The following is a 19,232-nucleotide window of genomic DNA, read 5'->3' as shown; positions in this document are numbered from 1 at the left end:
TAAATTTGATCTTCGCCCCCAACATTTATCTGACCCCTAAACCCTCACCCAGCTGCCCCTTTTCTCTAGCAACAGCACCCCCCCCAACTTATTTGTCTTTTTTCCAACCCACAAAGCCTGCTACACCCTCTTGCTCACAAACCCCCAGACAAGTGTTTTGTTTCAATTTGACTCTCCGTTGCCAAGACTTTTTGCAGGAACCTTTCCTTGGGTCCCAGCTGCAGATACTCCCACCAGCTTTACTTTTTAAAAAAATCTGGCTCTCCCTCCTATAATCCCTTAACTCAGTTATGCCTGGATGAACGTATTTTAATAAACAGAAGTACACATTGGTAAAGTGCTTGATACCATAACGCCTCAGTTTTCCGGCAACATCAGGAGCTAAGATTTTCCCACATGAGTGTGTTTTCTAGATGATAACCTATCCCTTTTCAAACCTGCAAATCTAAATAAAGAACAGTAACCATTTTTAGAAGGATTATTTCTAAAATATATTCAATGCCTTCTTTTTTTTTTTTAAAGATTTTATTTTATTTATTTAACAGAGAGAAAAATCACAAATAGGCAGAGAGGCAGGCAGAGAGAGAGGGGGAAACAGACTCCCTGCTGAGCAGAGAGCCCGATGCAGGGCTCAATCCCAGGATCCTGAGATCATGACCTGAGTTGAAAGCAGAGGCTTAACCCACTGAGCCACCCAGGCGCCCCATTCAATGCCTTCTTAAGCATAGGACCACCACTGAAACTGATTGACTCGGGGGCATCTGTAGGCATGTCCACTATTGTCCGGGTGCAGTTGACATTTCCATATCTGCTTTTCTAGGTTCTTCCCCTGACAAGAGGCCCCCCTTTATCACCTTTCTAGCTCTCATCACTATGGTCTAACACAGCTTCCCACTTCACCTTTCCTAGGGTAATTCTTCTGATCAGCTCTGGACTAAAAACAAGATTAACGGAGCATTGAGGAATTAAATGCTAAACAGTGAATCAAGTTCTGAAGAGAATCCTAAGCAATGGAATAAGGAACCCAAAGGAACCTGAAGCAGCACATGGGAAGGGGGCTAAGGTGCCAGGCATAGTCCCCGGGAAGGTTGGGTCTTGCTCATTATGTTGTGTGCAAACTTTTCTATCTCTTCTCTCCCAGCTGCATCTACAAACAGGGCCTCCCTATTCTACAGGCTCCTGTCAGCTTCCTTGCATAACTCCCTGCTGGCTTCCATTTCCTCGAAGTCATTCACAAGAATCCGAGAACTCCCGAGCAGGGGGAAATGCAATTTTGAACTCTCAATTTTTAGGGCATGTCTTAAATGATCATATATTTATATAAGATTTTTATTCTACAGTGGAATATGATAGCAACTATTGTGAGATCTCCCACATACTGTGGCCCATCAGTCCCATCTGGATTTAACCCCTAGGCTTCCTTAAAATGATTTCCTGCTCGTTTACACTGTATACTTGAAATGAGAAACCTACAAAATAATCCAAGGTACAGGATAGCTTTGGATGTTTTCAATGTTCAATTTAGCTTTCATGATGTTCAAGTTAGCTTTTATAATTTATTGTGTTTTTAAAGATCTTGTTTTGGCATGAAACTCGAATAGTTTTACTTAAAATTCCCTGAGATACACACATTTAATTTGGGCAATGTAATATAAATGAAATAAAGTTGAAACACAGGGAGCATTACTGTTATGTCAGAAGATGACAGCTTTTTACATGGTTTGCACAGCTTATGTCTTGATGAGAGCTCTCCCAAGCCGACATGCACCTTCACTCAGTGTCTTCCCAGAGATGAGATCAGGGTTTATCTACTATGCATGGGGTTTAGGAACCAGCCATTATGGCTTCTTTGACTCTTACGGGACTCCCAGACATTCCTGGGTTAAAAAAACGTAACCGTCCAAAGCTAAGACAGTCACTCGGGTAATGAAGGTGGAGTGGCATGCTTCCAGAGTCTAAGGCTCAACCCGGAGCTAGATGGCAGGGTTTGACTATTTCATCTCTACCTGGGCTTAGATCTTTCTGGAATTGAACAAATTATTGGCAAAGGCCCACACTAGTAACCCTCTGGTTAGATTCCTGAGACAAAATGTCCGTGGGCCTGGGGGAAACCCAAAAGGGGTGGGTATGCAAGTGAATGAACACAAACCAGTACTTGAAATACTGTGCTGCTGGCAAGTTCAAGTTGAAAGCGAAGATATGGGGTACTACATCTGAGACAAATGATGCACTATGTATTGCTAACTGAATTTAAATAAATTAAAAAAAAAAAGAATGAAGCAAAGGATCTTGGGCTAACCAAAAGAAAAGGATTTTAAAAAGCAGGTATTGGGGGCGCCTGGGTGGCTCAGTGGGTTAAGCCGCTGCCTTCGGCTCAGGTCATGATCTCAGGGTCCTGGGATCGAGCCCCACATCAGGCTCTCTGCTCAGCAGGGAGCCTGCTTCCTCCTCTCTCTCTGCCTGCCTCTCTGCCTGCTTGTGATCTCTCTCTGTCAAATAAATAAATAAAATCTTTAAAAAAAAAAAAAAAGCAGGTATTGATTGAAATCTAGTGAGTTGACAGAAAACACCATGAATCATCTTTTTGAAAGCAGCTTCTCATTCCTCAGTCTGGTAACTTTCATGCGCTGAGTACTTGAGGAAAAAAAACACTATCCACTTCAAGACAAGGAAAAATAAGAGATCTAATCTGGGCTGCTAAGTTAAAACTACATGGGCCAAAGGAAAGCTCTTGGACAGGTGCCGCAGAGGATGTGGGTGTCTGTGACAAGGATGCAGGACTCCAGGGTGATCTGTGCTGACCTCTTACCTGGGTTAGTTACAACCACGTGTAAAGCTTACCTATCTGCACTGAGACCGAGTGTTTGCGGTGTTTTCCAGAGTCACTACCTTCTGGGCAAGGCAGATCCCGGTTTGGACAAGGGAGAGAGAACGACATTGGACACCGTGATGTACTTACTCTGGATGAGCTGTTCGCACACCTGACGCGCCACCGCTCGTACCATAGCTTGAGACTGCAGGTCCCCCTGCGTGAGAAGAAAGCATCCTCTGAGAACTGGCCGCAAGCCCAGCCCCATAGCCGTACTTCTGGCATGCCGCTCTGACTCGACCCCCTGTTCCCCACTCATTGGCTCCCCCAGCATAGGACTGGCCCCCATGGTGCAGGCGAGGAGGAAGCGATTTGATACTCATGGTGCAAGGCTCCTGGGAACCTGCATTAAATGACAAATCAAGTCTTTCTGGTCCTAGATTCTAAAAAAATTTCATAGTTTTGACACAAATCCATATATGTTCAATACCCCACTAATAGCTCTTCAGAGCTTATAAAATCTAATACTTTCTCAGGCAGTGGCTTAGTTCATATTAGCAACAACTCCAAGGAAAGACGTTAAACCCATCTTATAGATGAACAGTTAAACATGTTGCCCAAGGGTTCACAGAGGTGACTGGATGAGCCCAAAGTCACGGTTGCTTCTACCACAGGCGACAGCACAATTCTATGAACCGCTGCACAATTTCTCAAAAGAGAGAGAAGCTCCCGAAAATAAACTGATTTAAGTTCTCCAACCGGTTGCCTTCACTCTGCATCCGCCATCGGCTGCCAATGTCGGCCCATTAGGGAGAACACAAGCCCCATTCTACTACTTGGCATCTGTAGAGAGTTTTTCATGTTCTCAAGCCTTTTTACATCCATGATATAATTTTGTCATCAAATCCACTTCGGAGCTACTGGAGTTCGATTCTCTCCATTTTAACCTTAAAGAAAGGGCCCGAGGTCATCTAGCTGAATGGTAGCAGAGAGGCAACTAGAAACCAGCTCTCCTGACTTCTAGCCCATGGGGTGTCTTTCCACCTGACAGTGTGCCTGCAGTCCAGTGGGTTGAGGGGAGAGGGGAGAGAGGAAACGGAATCAGAGCGATGAACAGTCACGATGGTAAGTCATGATAGTAAAGAGCCATCCTGTCACAGGCTTATGCAACGAAAGGTGTGCAGCTGGTGGTGCCTGGTAAACAGAGCCAGAGGATACTCACTCTTTCTCCTCGCTCTCCCTTGGCTCCAGGGATACCCTATAAAAAATTAAAATTGTCAAGTTACTTGTAACACTGCCTTCAGCTGGCCGTAATGAGAGTGGATCTTTTCTTATTTTATTAAGATGTTTTTCCTGGCTCTCACGGTTCTGCAGCAAAAATCGATACACAACAGAAATAAGCAAACAGCAAACAGAAGGAGCTCTTTTAAACTTTTTACTCCCCCAGCCTTTGAATACGTAGACACAGGAATTTTTCATGCAAAACTGAGATCAGGCAGCAATACTGCTTTGTGACGCCATTTCACCGAACAGGTCACTCACACCTTTCCGCCCTAAGCACCACTCCATGAATTGTACTCTACTGATGCTTCATGATTTATTTTACAAGCCTCTTTTGAATAGCTACATTGTTTCCATTTTTAAAAGATTATTTTTTGAAGAAAGTAAATGATCTTCCATCCTAAGGGTTCAGATAAGAGATGAGATTTGTGGAATCCTATACTTCCGCTTTCTGTCCATGTCACAGGACACGGTTCTTCTCCCTGATTCTCCCTGATAACGGGAACTTGTATTAATGCAAACTCTCAGCTGAATTATTATTTTGTTTTGTGGCTTAGCTACTCTTTGACCCGTAAAAAACCATATTATTACCGTAAAATTTTTTACTGAAGAAATAATGGAGATTTCAAGTGTTTCTGTAATGAAATTACACTAATAAGCAAAACATGTGTCTTCAGAGCATTTCATCTTTTTGTTTCAACTCTGAAGCAACATAACAGATTCCCCTGAATAACATTTTTAGAGCCTCTACTAAAAGGGTAGCAAATAGCCTTTACAGATGGAATTTACCCACATTGTCAGACGGTTCCCCGTTGTTACAATAAACTCAACAGCTCCCAACCAACTATCTTCTCCAGAATCTCTACTCAATTAACAGTCACCCAAATTCAAAATTCTGGTTTCACACCATTGGCGTGCAGGTAAATTTGCTTTCTGGAAAAATAAGATGCCCTGACTTGCAGAGTTTGCTGCTATTGGAGGTGTAAATCTATCTTCCGTGGTTGATTTCAAGCTACCCATGTGCTGTCAGTGAAGACAGAGTTGAGAAAGGAAGAGAAGCAGGTGCAAGCAGCTTGAGCCCACCACTGGTTCTGTCTTTCCTCTTCCTTGCATTGTGTGTGTCTATTCCACACACACACACACACACACACACACACACACACACACTCTTGGATTGCAATCTCTCATAGCCATTCCTTCTGTTCCATGACCCAATTCCCCACATAACCACGAGTCCTTCCTCAGAGACCACCAGCACTCAACCTAGAAAGCGCAGTGACTACAGAGTGACCACAGCTCTTCCTCTATTTGAATCACCTGATGATTCTTAGACATCCAAGTGACAAAGTTGGTTCTTCAACTCAAAATCTTTTGTTATTTAGCTCCAACCTCCCTATCTTCTACTCCTCAAAATGATACTTTCACACTCCCATAGACCTGATGATCGACTCATAGACCTGATCTACTCAGTGTGTGAAAACATTTGAAATGTGAGAAAAATATTAAAGTATTTATAAACATAAATGTTATAAATTAAGTAGCAACAGTAGGAATATTCTAATCCAGCATTTAGTTCAACTACCAGTGATATGACACTGCATTTTTTAATTCTCCAATGTACTTAGTTACAAGTCAATGGATTTCTCTTCTATGTAGATGGTAAGATCTCTAAAACTGGAAGACATAACTTATATTACTTTGTATTTCTAGAACTACCTAGCCTGTTTCCTGCATAAAAGATTTACTCAAACATTCAACTAAATCCAATATTAAATTGAAGTAGTCTTTATAAATCTAGGACTGCTGTCTACTTCCTCTGACCTTGAGCTTCCTTTTGTTCTGTTAATAAAGTGAGAAGAAAAATATTAACTGACTTCAACTTGAAGAACAAATCCACCCTTTAGTGTACTATAAGATAATTTTTCAAGATTACAAATGAGATCAATAATCAACAAAGCCGAAGAGAACATTATTGAAAAATACATACACAACATATAATAGTGGAATCTCAATGCTGGGTATATAGGCATTCACTCTAAATCCTTTGAATTTTGTTTGAAATTTTTCACACTAATATTTTGGGGAAAAAATAAATGAGATAGGATCTCTAAGCCACTTAAACTCTCGGAGCTTCTTTGTAAAATCAGGCCATTAAGTTAAATGGTCTCTGGGGTTCCTTACAAGGATAATGTGTTAGCATTTCATAATATTATCATTTTTTGGAATGAGGTAGCACGTGGAACAGACCTTATGAAAAATACAAAGCTGGACTTGCCAGGGGAGAATCTCAAACTCTACAAAGAAAACATATGCTCTCTATAACTATTCTAAGCATGTAAATTCCATAGGCAGTCTATGTCTAGCTCACAAACTCCCGTCTCCCCAATTCCTAGGACTGTGTTTGGGCATGTGCTCAAAGATATGTTAACCGAATGAATGAATGAATGGCTGAATTTTACTGCAAGTCTGGATGGCAGCTTCATTTTAACTGCCTTGACTGAAAAAACATTCTCAGGCATTCTAGACCATCAGAAAAAGAGTTGATTCTGTTAAAAAGTATCCAAGAGTTGATTCTGCTAGAAAGTACCCAATTTCCCTTATAAAAACTGTTTGCAAAAGTAAGATGTACAAGGCATCCTTCACTCACAATTCTTTAGAGATAAAGATGTACTGCTGTTGTCTTCCTCATGTCTTGGCTCTACAAGTGGCCAAATCCCCAAAGATGCAATAATGTCTAACTGGAGAAAAGAGCTACTTATGCTACTATGAAATAAATCTTTAGTGGAAGCAGATTTTCAAGCATTAGATGCAAAACAAAATCCAAATCAGCAACAAAAATAAGTAAATCTTCCACATTTTTAATATATTCAGAAACTATTGGTAAATACTAGCAGTTTAATACTGAAGCTGCTTTTTATCATGTTCTAAGCACTGTTCTCAGTGTATCAACCCATTTAACTCTATCACAGCCTTATCAGATTAATTTATTTATTTAATCCTTATAAGAATACCTATAAAGCAATCTAATTCATTCTTTCTAACAACCCTAGGAGATGTTATTTCCACTTTACACATAAGAAAAATGATTCCCCAAGAGGTGAAATAACTCGTCCATGATCCCACAGTGAGGAAAAGGAAACTCTGGGACCAGAACCCAATCAGCTGGGCTCCAGAGCCCGTGATCTCCCCAGCAAAGTGTGCTTTTAGCAGAGTGAATGAGAACGCCATTCAACAATCCTGCCATCCAAGATCTTCAACTCCATTTCCTAGCTAAACAATAATAAAAAGGCAACCAGGAGTCCCTCCCCACTAACCCTAGCTGCTCAGAACTCAGTGTTAACCTGAGTCATTTCTTAAAAACAACTGATATCAAGTATTTTTTTCCTGAACCAATACACTATTTGACATCTCTATTCCTAGCTATCATTTATTAAATATGCTTCCTTGGAATGTTTAAAACTTAGAAAAAGAAGTTAGAGGGTGAACCCAAGTGATAAGAAAAAGCACACCGTATCAGCCCCTTCTGGTACATAGAGATGGATGTATTTAATCCGACCTGAAATTCCTCAAACTCAGCCTCATGATGCTGGCTTTTTGGTAACTACAGGACACAGCTAGGAAGTCTCAGTGAAAGACCCATTTAGTAGAATATCTGTACAACAAGAAGTTATTTTTTATTCCAATGTCCCTAACATGTTTCCTTTGATTTTTGCAAAGTAAAACAAAAACAAAATAAAAATTCCTGAGCAAGGGCAGGTCCATAACTCCACCAAAGTACACTTTGAGGGAAAACACATATTCCCTGTAGATGTGGGAAAGAAAAATGGCACATTTTCCTACAATTTTAGGAACCCTTGAAATGTAAAGAAATGAAACTACAGTAGCTACATTCATAAAGTCACAGAATTTTAATGCTGAGGGAAGAGGAATGATCTCATCATGGTCCAAGTCCTACATATTAAAGATGTCTGTTAACACAAATCAAAACATCCTAGCTCGGCTCTAAAGGTCTCCCACGTTAGACCATGAAGAGATAATCTTCTAATACTCCCTAGGACATCAGCCTAACTAGAATGCAAACATGCCTTCATTCTTTCTTTCTTTTAACAATGACCTATTAAGAGCCCTCTATGAAACGAAGCTGGAAACTAGGAACAAAAACATGTGAGTACATGAGTATGATGACATTTCTGCCTTTGAGGAAGAGATCATTTCAGTGGAGGGCTGGACGTGGTCTCAGCCTGAGGAGGTGAGTGGCGCCTCACACAGGAAGTACCCAGCTTTAAAGAAAGACTAGCCAGAAACTCAGCACGGTGAGAAAGGAGGAGAAACCAACTCAGATGAATGGAAGGATGTTCTGAAGCCTAAACAAGTGTGAAATGGTATAGTATGTGTTGGGTCAGCTCTACATAATTTTAGATGACTCAACTCCAAACAAAGAGACGGTGGGAGGCCAGTCGGAAGGTCAAGATAGGGACCATGATGAAGGGCCATGTCTACCTTGCTTAATATTTGGGACCCATCCTCTGGCTACCGGGATCCAGTGAGGAGACTCAAGGCAGAGAATGACACATCAAAGATGTACTAGAAGGATCACTCAGCACCTGGGGAATGGACGGACCAGGGTGAAAGCAGAGGCAAGGGGGCCAGTTAGGGCTGGCCGTGATAAACTCTGTGAGAAAAGAAGAGAGGTCAGAATAAAATTGTGGCAGTGGCCATGATGTAAGAGAAAGAGTTGAAAAATTCTAAAATGTATAAAAGATGGGGTGGTTTGTGTTTACTTTATGTCTTAACCACAACCCCCATCAATGCCCTCTTCCTGTCTTTGTGGGCAGAAATCACACCCACATCTCAAGATCCAAGCCAAGTGCTGCCTCATTCGGGCACGATTCTCCCTAGCCCATCAGCTCAGGGTGTAGCTCCCTCTCTGTCTCTCTCTGTCTCTCAGTGGGGCTTTCATAGCAACTTCGTTGTCTTTCCCTCAAGACATTTCTTACATTCTGCCTTTTATTATACCTATTTATCGAAAAAACATTCTCTCTAGATTTTCCATGGATGTGGAAAAACATCTTGGTCATCTTTCATATCCCTAGGAACTCCTCGCCCCCATGTATCTGGGTCCATATCATGGCTACCCAGCACATATTTTTAAATGAATGAATGGGGAAGCCGATGTCCTGAGAGCCTAAATTGCTTAAGGGATGTGGCAGGCACAACTGGGTAAGATCATAGCAGGGCCACCTCCAGAACCCAGGCATCCTGATTTCCAGTGCAGTGCTCTTTAAATGCTGGAGGGGACCCCTCTACTTGTGTCGATTTCAAGCTGAACCTATGGCCACTTCTTATACGAGCTTCATCACCATCCCCCGCGCTGGAAGGGAGACCCTGCATTTCAGCCCAGTCTGCAACCTCAGGTAAGAATTATGAGTGCTACAGCCACAGATGCACATTCCAGCCCGGGCAGCCGGTGGCTGATGGCAGATCGCAGGAAAGCACACGGTCCTGGCACTGCCCTAGGAAACACGTTGCTATTTTCAGTGGGGCCGTCTGTCTCTCTTGGTCTCTTTCCCTCCTGCCTTCCTAGACAGACATCCATGGGAAATCAATCAGGGCCCTACCACCAGGACACTGAGCCTGCTTTACTGGTCACGCCAGACTGGCGGCCAGCAGGCGTCCCGGCTGCTCACGTCCCAGAGTGATCAGGAAAGTCTGGGCTGGACAGTTTGGAGAACAACTGGCTTTGGAGAGGAGACCCAGAGCTCACGACTGGGGCAACACCCCCCCCACCACCACCCCAGTGCCTTTACACTACATGGCTTCTGTCTCTGATAAAACTGCTAGTGGCACGGGGATCCTCACGCACCAGCAAGCGCCCTTTTTCATTGATTTACAATAATTGAAGATAATGTTATAAACAAGTACTTTATTTCTGGGACAAAGTTTATGGGCATTTTGGTGTGCCCCATATTTACAGTCTATTTGAGAGCTCCATCCACCAGGTGGTAGGGCAGGGTGGGGTTCTACTTAGCAAATGTGTTCACCCTTCGTGCACCCCATTTTCTTCCCCTGAGGACCTCCGACAGCCAACTCTTCTTTCCCATTCCACTGTTCATGGATTTAGGATCAACCCAGCTTGGGGTAAGGGACACAAGTTCTAGGAGGGGTCCGCAAGAGGGCCGGGGATGAAAAGAGTGGCTCATGTACCTGTATGTTAGCTCATTGCCTCATCCAATGAAAGCAGCTTTCGTTTTCTCTCATTCCACTTTGGGCGGCCTCCAAGCTTCTGAAGTCCTAAAATCTCTTATGGCTTTCTGAGAAACAGGTTTTATATGCACAGGTCTCTGACACTGCTTTAAGCCCTGTTGAAATATTCCAGAGCTCTTGTTCCCAGGAGCACATTTTGGGAAGTGGACTGAAGCCTGGTAGCAGAGATGAGGTTTTCAAATCTCCTTTCCAGTAAGAAACAGCCTCAAGCCAAATGCATAGAGAAGTTTGCAGTAAAAGAATAGTAGAGATAGGGCTGAGAGTGTGGGTACACGTATGCACGCACGTGTGCTTGTGTGTGATTACATGTGTGAGTGTACAGTATGTTTCCATGTGCATGACCATTCTCAGTAACATCACTGTGGGTTTAAAAAAAGAGGTGCGGGGGTGCCTGGATGGCTCAGTCATTAAGCATCTGCCTTCAGCTCAAGTCGTGATCCCAGGGTCCTGGGATCGAGCCTGGTGTTGGGTTCTCTGCTCCAGGGGAAGCCTGCTTCTCCCTCTCCCACTCCCCCTGCTTGTGTTCTCTCTCTCGCTCTCTCTTTCTCTGTGTCAAGAAAGAAAGAAAGGAAGGAAATAAATAAATAAAAGAGGTGTGAAGACAAAGCAATAAAATCTTTTCCTGTGACCCATTACCAGCTGGATTTAAAAAGAGGAGCTATGAAAGTGTTTTGAACAAGGACATTGTACTTGGAATGAGTATACCGTTTCGTAAAGTGGCTGCTGAGGAAAACATTCATTCGGGTGTGCAAGTAAGGACGTGCTGGCTCAAATCTGGAGGCATTTTCTATGTTCCTATCTTGAGAAAGGACCCTGAGGATGAGATCTTATTGCTGTGAGTTTTGAAAATAAAAAGTAATACGGCTTTCTGGGTGGTGAGAGGGAGACAGGTGTCCTTCCAAATGAGAACCAATGTTTCTGTTCTGTTTTGTTCACTGTGGTAGGGAGAAAAAGCATACCCTCCACCCCTCAAGAGTATCTATGCCCTCATCCCCAGAACCTATGAATATATCACCTTATGTGGCAAAGGGACTTTGCAAGTGTGACGTAGGCAAGCGTCTTGAGGTTCTCTAGGGCACTATTGAGGATTACGTGGCGGCCCACATACAATCATATAGGTCCTTAAAGCAAAGAATCTTTCTGGACTGTGTCCAGAAGGAAATGTGATGATGGAAGAATGGCCAGAGAGATGACACACCGCTGGCTTTGAAGATGGAAGTTGGCCATGAGCCAAAGAATGTGGGAAGTCTTTGGATGCTGGAGAAGACAAGGAAATAGTTTCTCTCCTAGAAGCTCCAGGAAGGAAGTGCCAACACCTTGATTTTAACCCAGTGAGACTGTGTCAGACTTCTGATCTGTACAACTGTAAGTTAATACATTTTTGTAGTTTTGAGCCTCCAGGATTGCAGTAATGCGCTATATGCAGCCACAGAAATTTCACTCATGGGTGCCTGGGTGACTCAGTTGGTTAAGCAACTGTCTTTGGCTCAGGCCATGATCCTGGAGTCCTGGGATCGAGTCCTGCCTTGGGATCCCAGCTCCACTGCGAGTCTGCTTCACCCTCTGACCTTCTCCTCTCTCATGCTCTTTCTAATTGTCTCTCTCTCAAATAAATAAAATCTTTTTTTTTAAGATTTTATTTTTATTTATTTATTTGACAGAGAGAGATCACAAATAGACAGAGAGGCAGGCAGAGAAAGAGGGAAGCAGGCTCCCCGCTGAGCAGAGAGCCCGATGCGGGACTCGATCCCAGGACCCTGAGATCATGACCTGAGCTGAAGGCAGCGGCTTAACCCACTGAGCCACCCAGGTGCCCCAATAAATAAAATCTTAAAAAAAATTTCACTCATTAACTTCTCCTACTTCATACTTCAAATTTCACTCTTTTACAAATTCTTTACATGTCTGTGGTCATACATACGTTTACATGTCTCCAGTTACTTTAAGGTATGGATCCAGGGTCAGTATATCAGAGATAATGTCAGAATGCTGACTAATACCTACACCTAGAAGAAACAGCTTGAAAGTCACTGAAGACAACAGATGCTTTGGAGGCCACTTAATGCAGCCTCCTCAACTTACAGATGAGGAAACTGACACAGATGTGCTCATTTCTTTCTCCCCCATCCTCTCTCTACTGCTCCCACTGGTCACACTTGAACACACGGAGAGATGAGAAGCACAAAAATGGGAGGTCTTTAGTTCTATTCACTGCCTTTCTTTCACTTACATTTATTTGCTTATGTGTGAGTTCGTGTTTGATGGGAAATCCTGTCTTTCTTGTAGAACTTAGAAAGAAAAATCTGTTCCCATTCTTACCCATCCTTGAATTTCTCAACTTCGTATTTTTTTTTTTTAACCAGGAGACAGGCCCAGTTAACACATAGCTGTTGTACCCAATCCTTGTAAAGATGACATTGAATTTACTTAGAAAAATACAGAATAGCAAACAATGAAAAAATATATAAACAGAAGCATAGCTGACTATTCCCTTTTGGGGCCATCTGTCTCTAGCCACGGTATATGCACAGCCTGATCTCAATCCTTCCCCTGGGAGCTTCTCTGGTTTCCTTTATGGATGCCACAGAGTCTAGTAAGGAATAAACATTTTGTCCAACAGAGATGCTGGTAAATTTAAATAAGTTTAAATAAATAACATAAATAATCCAAAGCCAACTGGCTACTGTTGCAATACTCACAGGTGGCCCCAGGGCACCTTGAGGTCCCATGCTTCCTGTGATCCCTGGGACTCCAGGGGCTCCGGGAATGCCCTAAGTAGACAGACAGGAAAACGGAGCAAAGGTGAGTACTCACACATTCTCATCAAAGACAGCCAGCTCTCAAGAAGGATTAACAAATACACACAGTGATGACTACCCTCCCTCTCAACACCAAGACTTCAGGATCCATGGCTCATTCCTATTCCCAACTATCAAAAAGGCAGGGGAGACAAGTCAAGTGCAGTTCTTTCAAACTCAAGCCTTACCTAAGTTCAATATAAAAGCTAGATCATGCAGGGAATTGTAGGGACCGAGTGGCTTTGATAGAGTGATCAAGCCACATGGAAACTGTAGGGAGAGCTCTGCACCAAAGAGGGGGCTGTTACCCTAGAGCAAAGATGGCTGCCCAGGTGAAAAGCTGAGCAAAAGAAAATTTCTCAAAAGAAATGAAATGCTTTAAATCCTAGTAGTTTGTGGAAATACTCACAATTGGCCCTGGTGGTCCTGGAGGGCCAGAGGACCCGTCCTTTCCAGGAAATCCCTGGAGAAAAGAAACACAATGTGTCAACTATGCAGTTGCTTTATTTATGTGGTTTTCAGAGTAAATGTGCCTAATACTATTTAATATTGGCAGAGGAGGGACAAGTCCTGTTGCTTGCTCTGGACTTCCAAGGATTCACTGCTTTTAAACTTCATGAGAATTGTTCCTGGCAACACTTTTGGGTCTGTTGGCTCTGTGAAATTGTCCAGTGTAAGAATTTTAGGTCCAAGACATGCCACTTACAGACTAAACAGGAACTTGTTTCCAGAAAGTGTTTTTTTTTTTTTAATTAAACCAAGCATAACAAAGGAAAAAAAGATGAAGTCTTGGTAATTAATCAGACAAAAAAAGGAAAAGATGAGCTAGTGTCTTTCATGGCCTAGAGTCAGCGAGAGTTTGGGGGCAAGGACTACCTATCAAAGAAACCTACATTACAAATTACTACAAGTTCTGAAACAGCAACTCTTCAGCAAGTGCCTGCAGGAGACTGTTGGGGGGATTTCCTGTTGCAATGACAGAGTTTTGACTGCTGGGTCAGCTTGTTCAATGTGTGTCACCGCCAGCTTACAAATGAGTAGACGTTGGCTTCCCATTCCATGCCGCAAGAGTTTAAGGCAGAAAGCAAATTATATTCTTTCTAAAAATATCTTCCTAAATTATTGAATGTGGTGTTTTGTGAAAATATATAAGGAAGGGCTAGAATGGGTTACTCTTAAATGGTTATAGTTCTTAATTGTGGATGCTGGTCTTTGCAAGTAGTTAAAAATATGAAAGAGGTTCTTCAGTCTGAATTTTATAATAGGTTAATAAAATATGGACCAGAACATCATCTTCTACTCCACCAAGAAGTGAACGTTTTATCCTGAGATTTGTCTCTTTTAGGAATAATCTATTTCCATCTCAAACCAATGCATCCAAGTCAAACCAACCCCTTTTTGCTCACTTGGGGAAATTTGAAATTTCTGCCACTCTTCCAGTGACCCCTGTTTTTTCCTCTGTCTTATCCATGAAATTATCTCCTTACAGCTCCTCATCCACATTCACATTATCCCTCCCTACCTCAAGGTGTCAGATAAGAGAGTAAAGATGAGGTTGGAAGAAAAGAAATGGTATGTGAATGGGGAGAAAGGAATAAAAAGGGGCATGAAGAGGGGTTGGGATAAGTGTGTAGGAACAGCACTGGGCAGCAAAGCCCTCTCCAGCATGCTCTCAAACTCCAGTATACTGGCAAGTCTGAAAACCAGAAAAGGCTGATGATTCCAGATCTCACCAATGTTCATGATTTTCCTTTTCTGCCCAGGCACAGTGTGAGGCAAAGTTCCCAGCCTCCTGTTCCAGCAATCATGTTGGAACCACAGGACTGAATTCTGGCCAATGGAAAGGGGCCAGTTCTAGTCCTGGCTTTTGAAAATTTCCTGTGGGTAATCCTTCACTTTCTTCTCCCCTTTTGTAGCAACTTCAGAGCCCATGTGTTGAAGATTAAAGTCTCCCAAGATGGAGAGACCCCATGTTCCCCAATGACCATATAGAGCAGAGACTAGACCTCCCTACGCCTCTCTCTATCCCGTTGACAGTATTCGGTTGTGAACCAACAATAGACTTTATTTTATTTTGCTGCATTAAACCACTGAGATTTTAGAATTGCTTGTTACAGCAGTTATCCTACATTAATATACAAGCTAGTTGGTTTTTTGGGGGTTGTTGTTTGTTTGTATTTTTTACTACCACTTCTGTTTTTTTCATTTCAGACATTCAGTCAAAAATATTAAGTCAGAGGTTGCCTAGCTGGCTCAGTCAGGAGATTATGTGACTCTTGATCTTGGGGTCATGAGTTCAAGGCTTAGAGCTTACTTAAAAAAAAAAAAAAAAAAAAGCAAAACTAAGTCAGAAGGCTGCAGTAATAGAGGCTGATACAGATTAAGTTACACACACACACACACACACACACACCCCTTTTTTGGGGATTTACTAACTAAACAGCAAAAATTGATGCTGACCTAATCTGCAAGAAATTATTTTGCATTTTGTTTAAATACAGCATCTTCGAGAAGAGGCCATAAAAAATCAGAACACGTGAGAGAGGAAGAGGGCTTGAGAACTGCAGTTCAATCTCTTCATGTTATAAGGGAGTAAAGCTGGGGCCCAACGGGGTTAGGGGAACTTACCATTTAAAAGGGGGGGGGGAGAATTAAACACATTTCTTAAAAAGGAATTTAAAAATCTGTGATTTCCTCAATAAAGTTCACGGAAGAAAAAAAAAGGATTCTGGGCACATAGCCCATAATTTAAGATGTTTTAGAAAGAACATATTTTGGCTTCCTGCCCTAAAACTCTTCCAGCAGGGATGGGAAGCCCCCACGCACCCATGCACGACCCCCACACGACACCCAGCCAACACGACACTCAGCCACCAGCACCGCAGCACGAGGCCGGCCCCAGGACACAGGGGCGATTGGTTTCACGGAAGGAACACACCGACGCCCCGCCCCCGAGTTGCGCGGAAGGAGACGGTAAAGCGGTGATGCGCCGGAAGTCTCCGCCAATAAAGTGGTGATGCGCCGGAAGTCTCCGCCAGGCGCTAAAGGACAAGCCTGAGAACCGTTCTGCATTGACCTGATTCCTGCTAAATTGAGCGGAGGGGCCAGTGCTTTAGTGTGCTCCAAAGAGGGTCCTAGACAAGACGTTTGTTCACTTCGTGTTCTTCTACCTACCAGAAGCTGAGAGGGCGGAAGCTATACTTGATTCCTTGTTCCATTCCTACTATTTCCCTGGCACACTGCTGGCACAAAATAGGTCCTAACACAATGTTTAATTTGAACAGCACTGGGGCTCCTGCAAGAAGGGCTCCGATTATCCTGTTGACTCAATAAGCGTCGGTCTCGGATAGCACTAGTCTGGAAATAAAGCGGGCGGGGAGGAAGTGCCGTGTCATCTGTCCTTGTGCCGGAGCCCTCCGTGAGCACAGAGGAAAGGGGCCAGGCGTCCTGCACCCTCGGAAGCTGACATTTCATTTCGGTGAATATCCTCAGGGTACTGTCCTAGAAGCGGACCCGGATGCCATGCCTTTGATTTACAGATGGACTCTTCTTGGGAGAAACCAGCCAGCTAGTGAAGGAGGCAGGGGAGGGCAGGGGAGGAGGCATGAGATTTGGCTTTCCCTGAAGTTGGCCACCAGCTCATCCCATGGGGGGAGCTGCAGTGTGAGTTACAACCCGCAGTGACCCGTCGTCAGGTTTTGTTCACCCATATCAGTTAGTCATGGACTGGAGCCAAGGTGCCATTTCCAAGAGCAGTTCTCTGCGGAAGGGCCAATTCTGAATCCTTAGCATCAGCATCTGTAGCTGCTTAGGGGTGGAATATACCTGTCAGGAAAGGGGGATCTGATGGGGACGCCAACAGTGCATTTTACTCTAGCACTTTATTTCATGGATTGTCGTGAACAATCGAGAATTTTTAGACACTACAGTTCAAGAATAAAGGCATTAAGTTGCTGGAGGGGAGGCAGGTAGGGGGATGGGGCATCAGGGTGACGGGCATTAAGGAGGGCACATGATGGGATGAGCACTGGGTGTTGTATGCGATTGACAAATGGTTGAACACTAATGACATTGAAACTAATGACCTACGATGTGTTGGCTAATTGAATTTAAATTAAAAAAAGAAGAAAGGCATGCTTAAGATTACCATGAGTTACCCGTTTCCCTGATTGCAAATTGAAATGTACTTGTTCCACATTGTTATAACTAAAAGGATGTTACTTTGAATACCATTTTAGAGACATCATCAAACACATTTTTCCAAAGTTTTTTCCTAACCCTAGAAAATAAAAACTTCACATTTTTCATCATGTAAATAGTTTTACATTTTAATTTTTTGATTGCACGAGTAAATTTACCATTGAAAGATTATTAGTTGTAAGCCACACATTTGTCACATTAGAAAAGTATTTGCAAAGCTACTCTGTGCTGTGCATTCTGGTAGGATCTGGATAGCTGATGATGAATGAGACTGTCTTTCCAAGGAGCTTACGGTTTTGAGCAAAGCCTATAGCCAACGACTGGTAGCAAATGATAGTGTTATGATGATGGACAAGAGAGTTCCATGGGAACATGTAGGAAGAACAGCTCATCCTGGCATAGGAAGGGAGAGAGGGCTTCACCAGGGAGATGTTTAAATCAAGGGACCTGGGAGGGCTGGGCTACTGTGTGAATCTCCCTGCTCAAGCGTCGCTGTGGTGCCATGTTTTAGCCCATCTTTGCAAGCCAGGCAATGCTTAGCCAGGGCTCGGGTCCCCCTTCTCACCTCTTCATCTCAGGGTGAGGAGCAAGGGCAGCAGTTTTGTTTTGTTTTGTTTTAATATATAAAAGCAATAAACTTGGTGAAAAGAAAAACTCTGTAAAATGTCTGCATGTTACAAGGCAAAATGAACGACAGATTCTAGCTTTGTGATCCAGCTTAATCTTGATCAAAGCTCACTGGAGGAACGGTCTTCAACCCATCTCAGCTCAAAATGTGTTTGCATTTCCCAGAACATTTCTATACCTATAAATTTTCCATTTCATATATGCTAGCCAATCTGGAAAGATGTGTGCTTGTGAGTTAAGCACCCTCATAAAAAGTGGAAACCCCAAGCACACAATGAAGAATGAATAGCAGGGAATAGAAGTAAGAGATAAGCATAATGTAGACATTCACTTAAGCCAACAAACATATTTTTCAAGAGCCTGAAGTCCACAAAAAGGCATGTTTTAGAACACGAATAACTCCAGACATTTTTCTTTTTCTGAGATTCTCACCTCAACATCTTAATATGCACCCACAACCCACATTAAAAATGAGTTTTGCTATAAAAACTTGAAGGGATTTTTATAATTTTGTTTTTGAAAAGAGGTGGCTATGAGCAAGTTACTAAATTATGGTTGGCTGTGATTTATCATCAAAGGGAAATTAGCCTTAACATTTGCTTTCAAAAATCACTGATATTTGAATGAATACTAAATTTACCTATGGACGAAACTGGCAAAGTATACTGTTTTACAGACATTTAGTTAACCATTCATTAATGTCCATTTTGCTGTTTCCCTTGCCCTGCTTTGGAAAATATATAATACATATACAAATTTCCTGTAGGGTCTTAAAAACTTTACAGTTTCTAAGTTCTGTGCCTCTGGCACTTAACAGCGGAAACTGACGTGCCCACAAAGAGTGTTGTAATTAAAATTAAAGTCAGAAGCAGAATATTTACGTTTATGTAGCTATCACATGGCGCTCAGAACTCGTGACTCAATCATGATACACACCACGCATGCCTCTTCTGAAGCCTGGAATGGTGAGTCACAGATATTAAGCCCAGATACTGGAACATGCCGATTGTTCATGTCCTCTGACCTCCACCGTGCTCTAAGGTAGAGCGGGCTGTCCACACAGCTGGCATCCGATGAGTTTGCTTAGAGGAAGCAAACCCAAGCGGTGAGGGTCAGAAAAACACTTGAAGAAACTCCTGCTGGATGATCTCCACCCTGTGGCATGGGTCTGGACTGCTGGGAGCACCAGCAGACATCCCAGCAAGGCAGTCAGCCATGAGAAATAAGGCTGCTACTTGCAGCAAAGGATTACG

General features: G+C 42.9%; 1 protein-coding gene across 2 annotated transcripts in view; it reads right to left on the bottom strand.

Moving 5' to 3' along the window:
• The window catches only part of COL14A1 (collagen type XIV alpha 1 chain), a 218,387-nt gene that overhangs the window by 24,620 nt on the left and 174,535 nt on the right, over nucleotides 1-19,232 (bottom strand). For both annotated transcript variants that reach the window (XM_059395092.1, XM_059395093.1), the window contains exons 41-44: nucleotides 13,562-13,615; nucleotides 13,054-13,125; nucleotides 4,032-4,067; nucleotides 2,960-3,026 (exon numbers count right to left, since the gene is read on the bottom strand). In XM_059395092.1, the coding sequence (XP_059251075.1) occupies nucleotides 2,960-3,026; nucleotides 4,032-4,067; nucleotides 13,054-13,125; nucleotides 13,562-13,615 (229 nt within the window). The remainder of the gene's footprint in view (nucleotides 1-2,959; nucleotides 3,027-4,031; nucleotides 4,068-13,053; nucleotides 13,126-13,561; nucleotides 13,616-19,232) is intronic.

This window comes from Mustela nigripes, chromosome 3 (assembly GCF_022355385.1).
Source record: "Mustela nigripes isolate SB6536 chromosome 3, MUSNIG.SB6536, whole genome shotgun sequence".
NCBI classification, from domain to species: Eukaryota; Metazoa; Chordata; class Mammalia; order Carnivora; family Mustelidae; genus Mustela; species Mustela nigripes.
The sequence above is the reverse complement of the archived record's forward strand: the minus strand, read 5'-3'. Positions and strand labels throughout refer to the sequence as shown.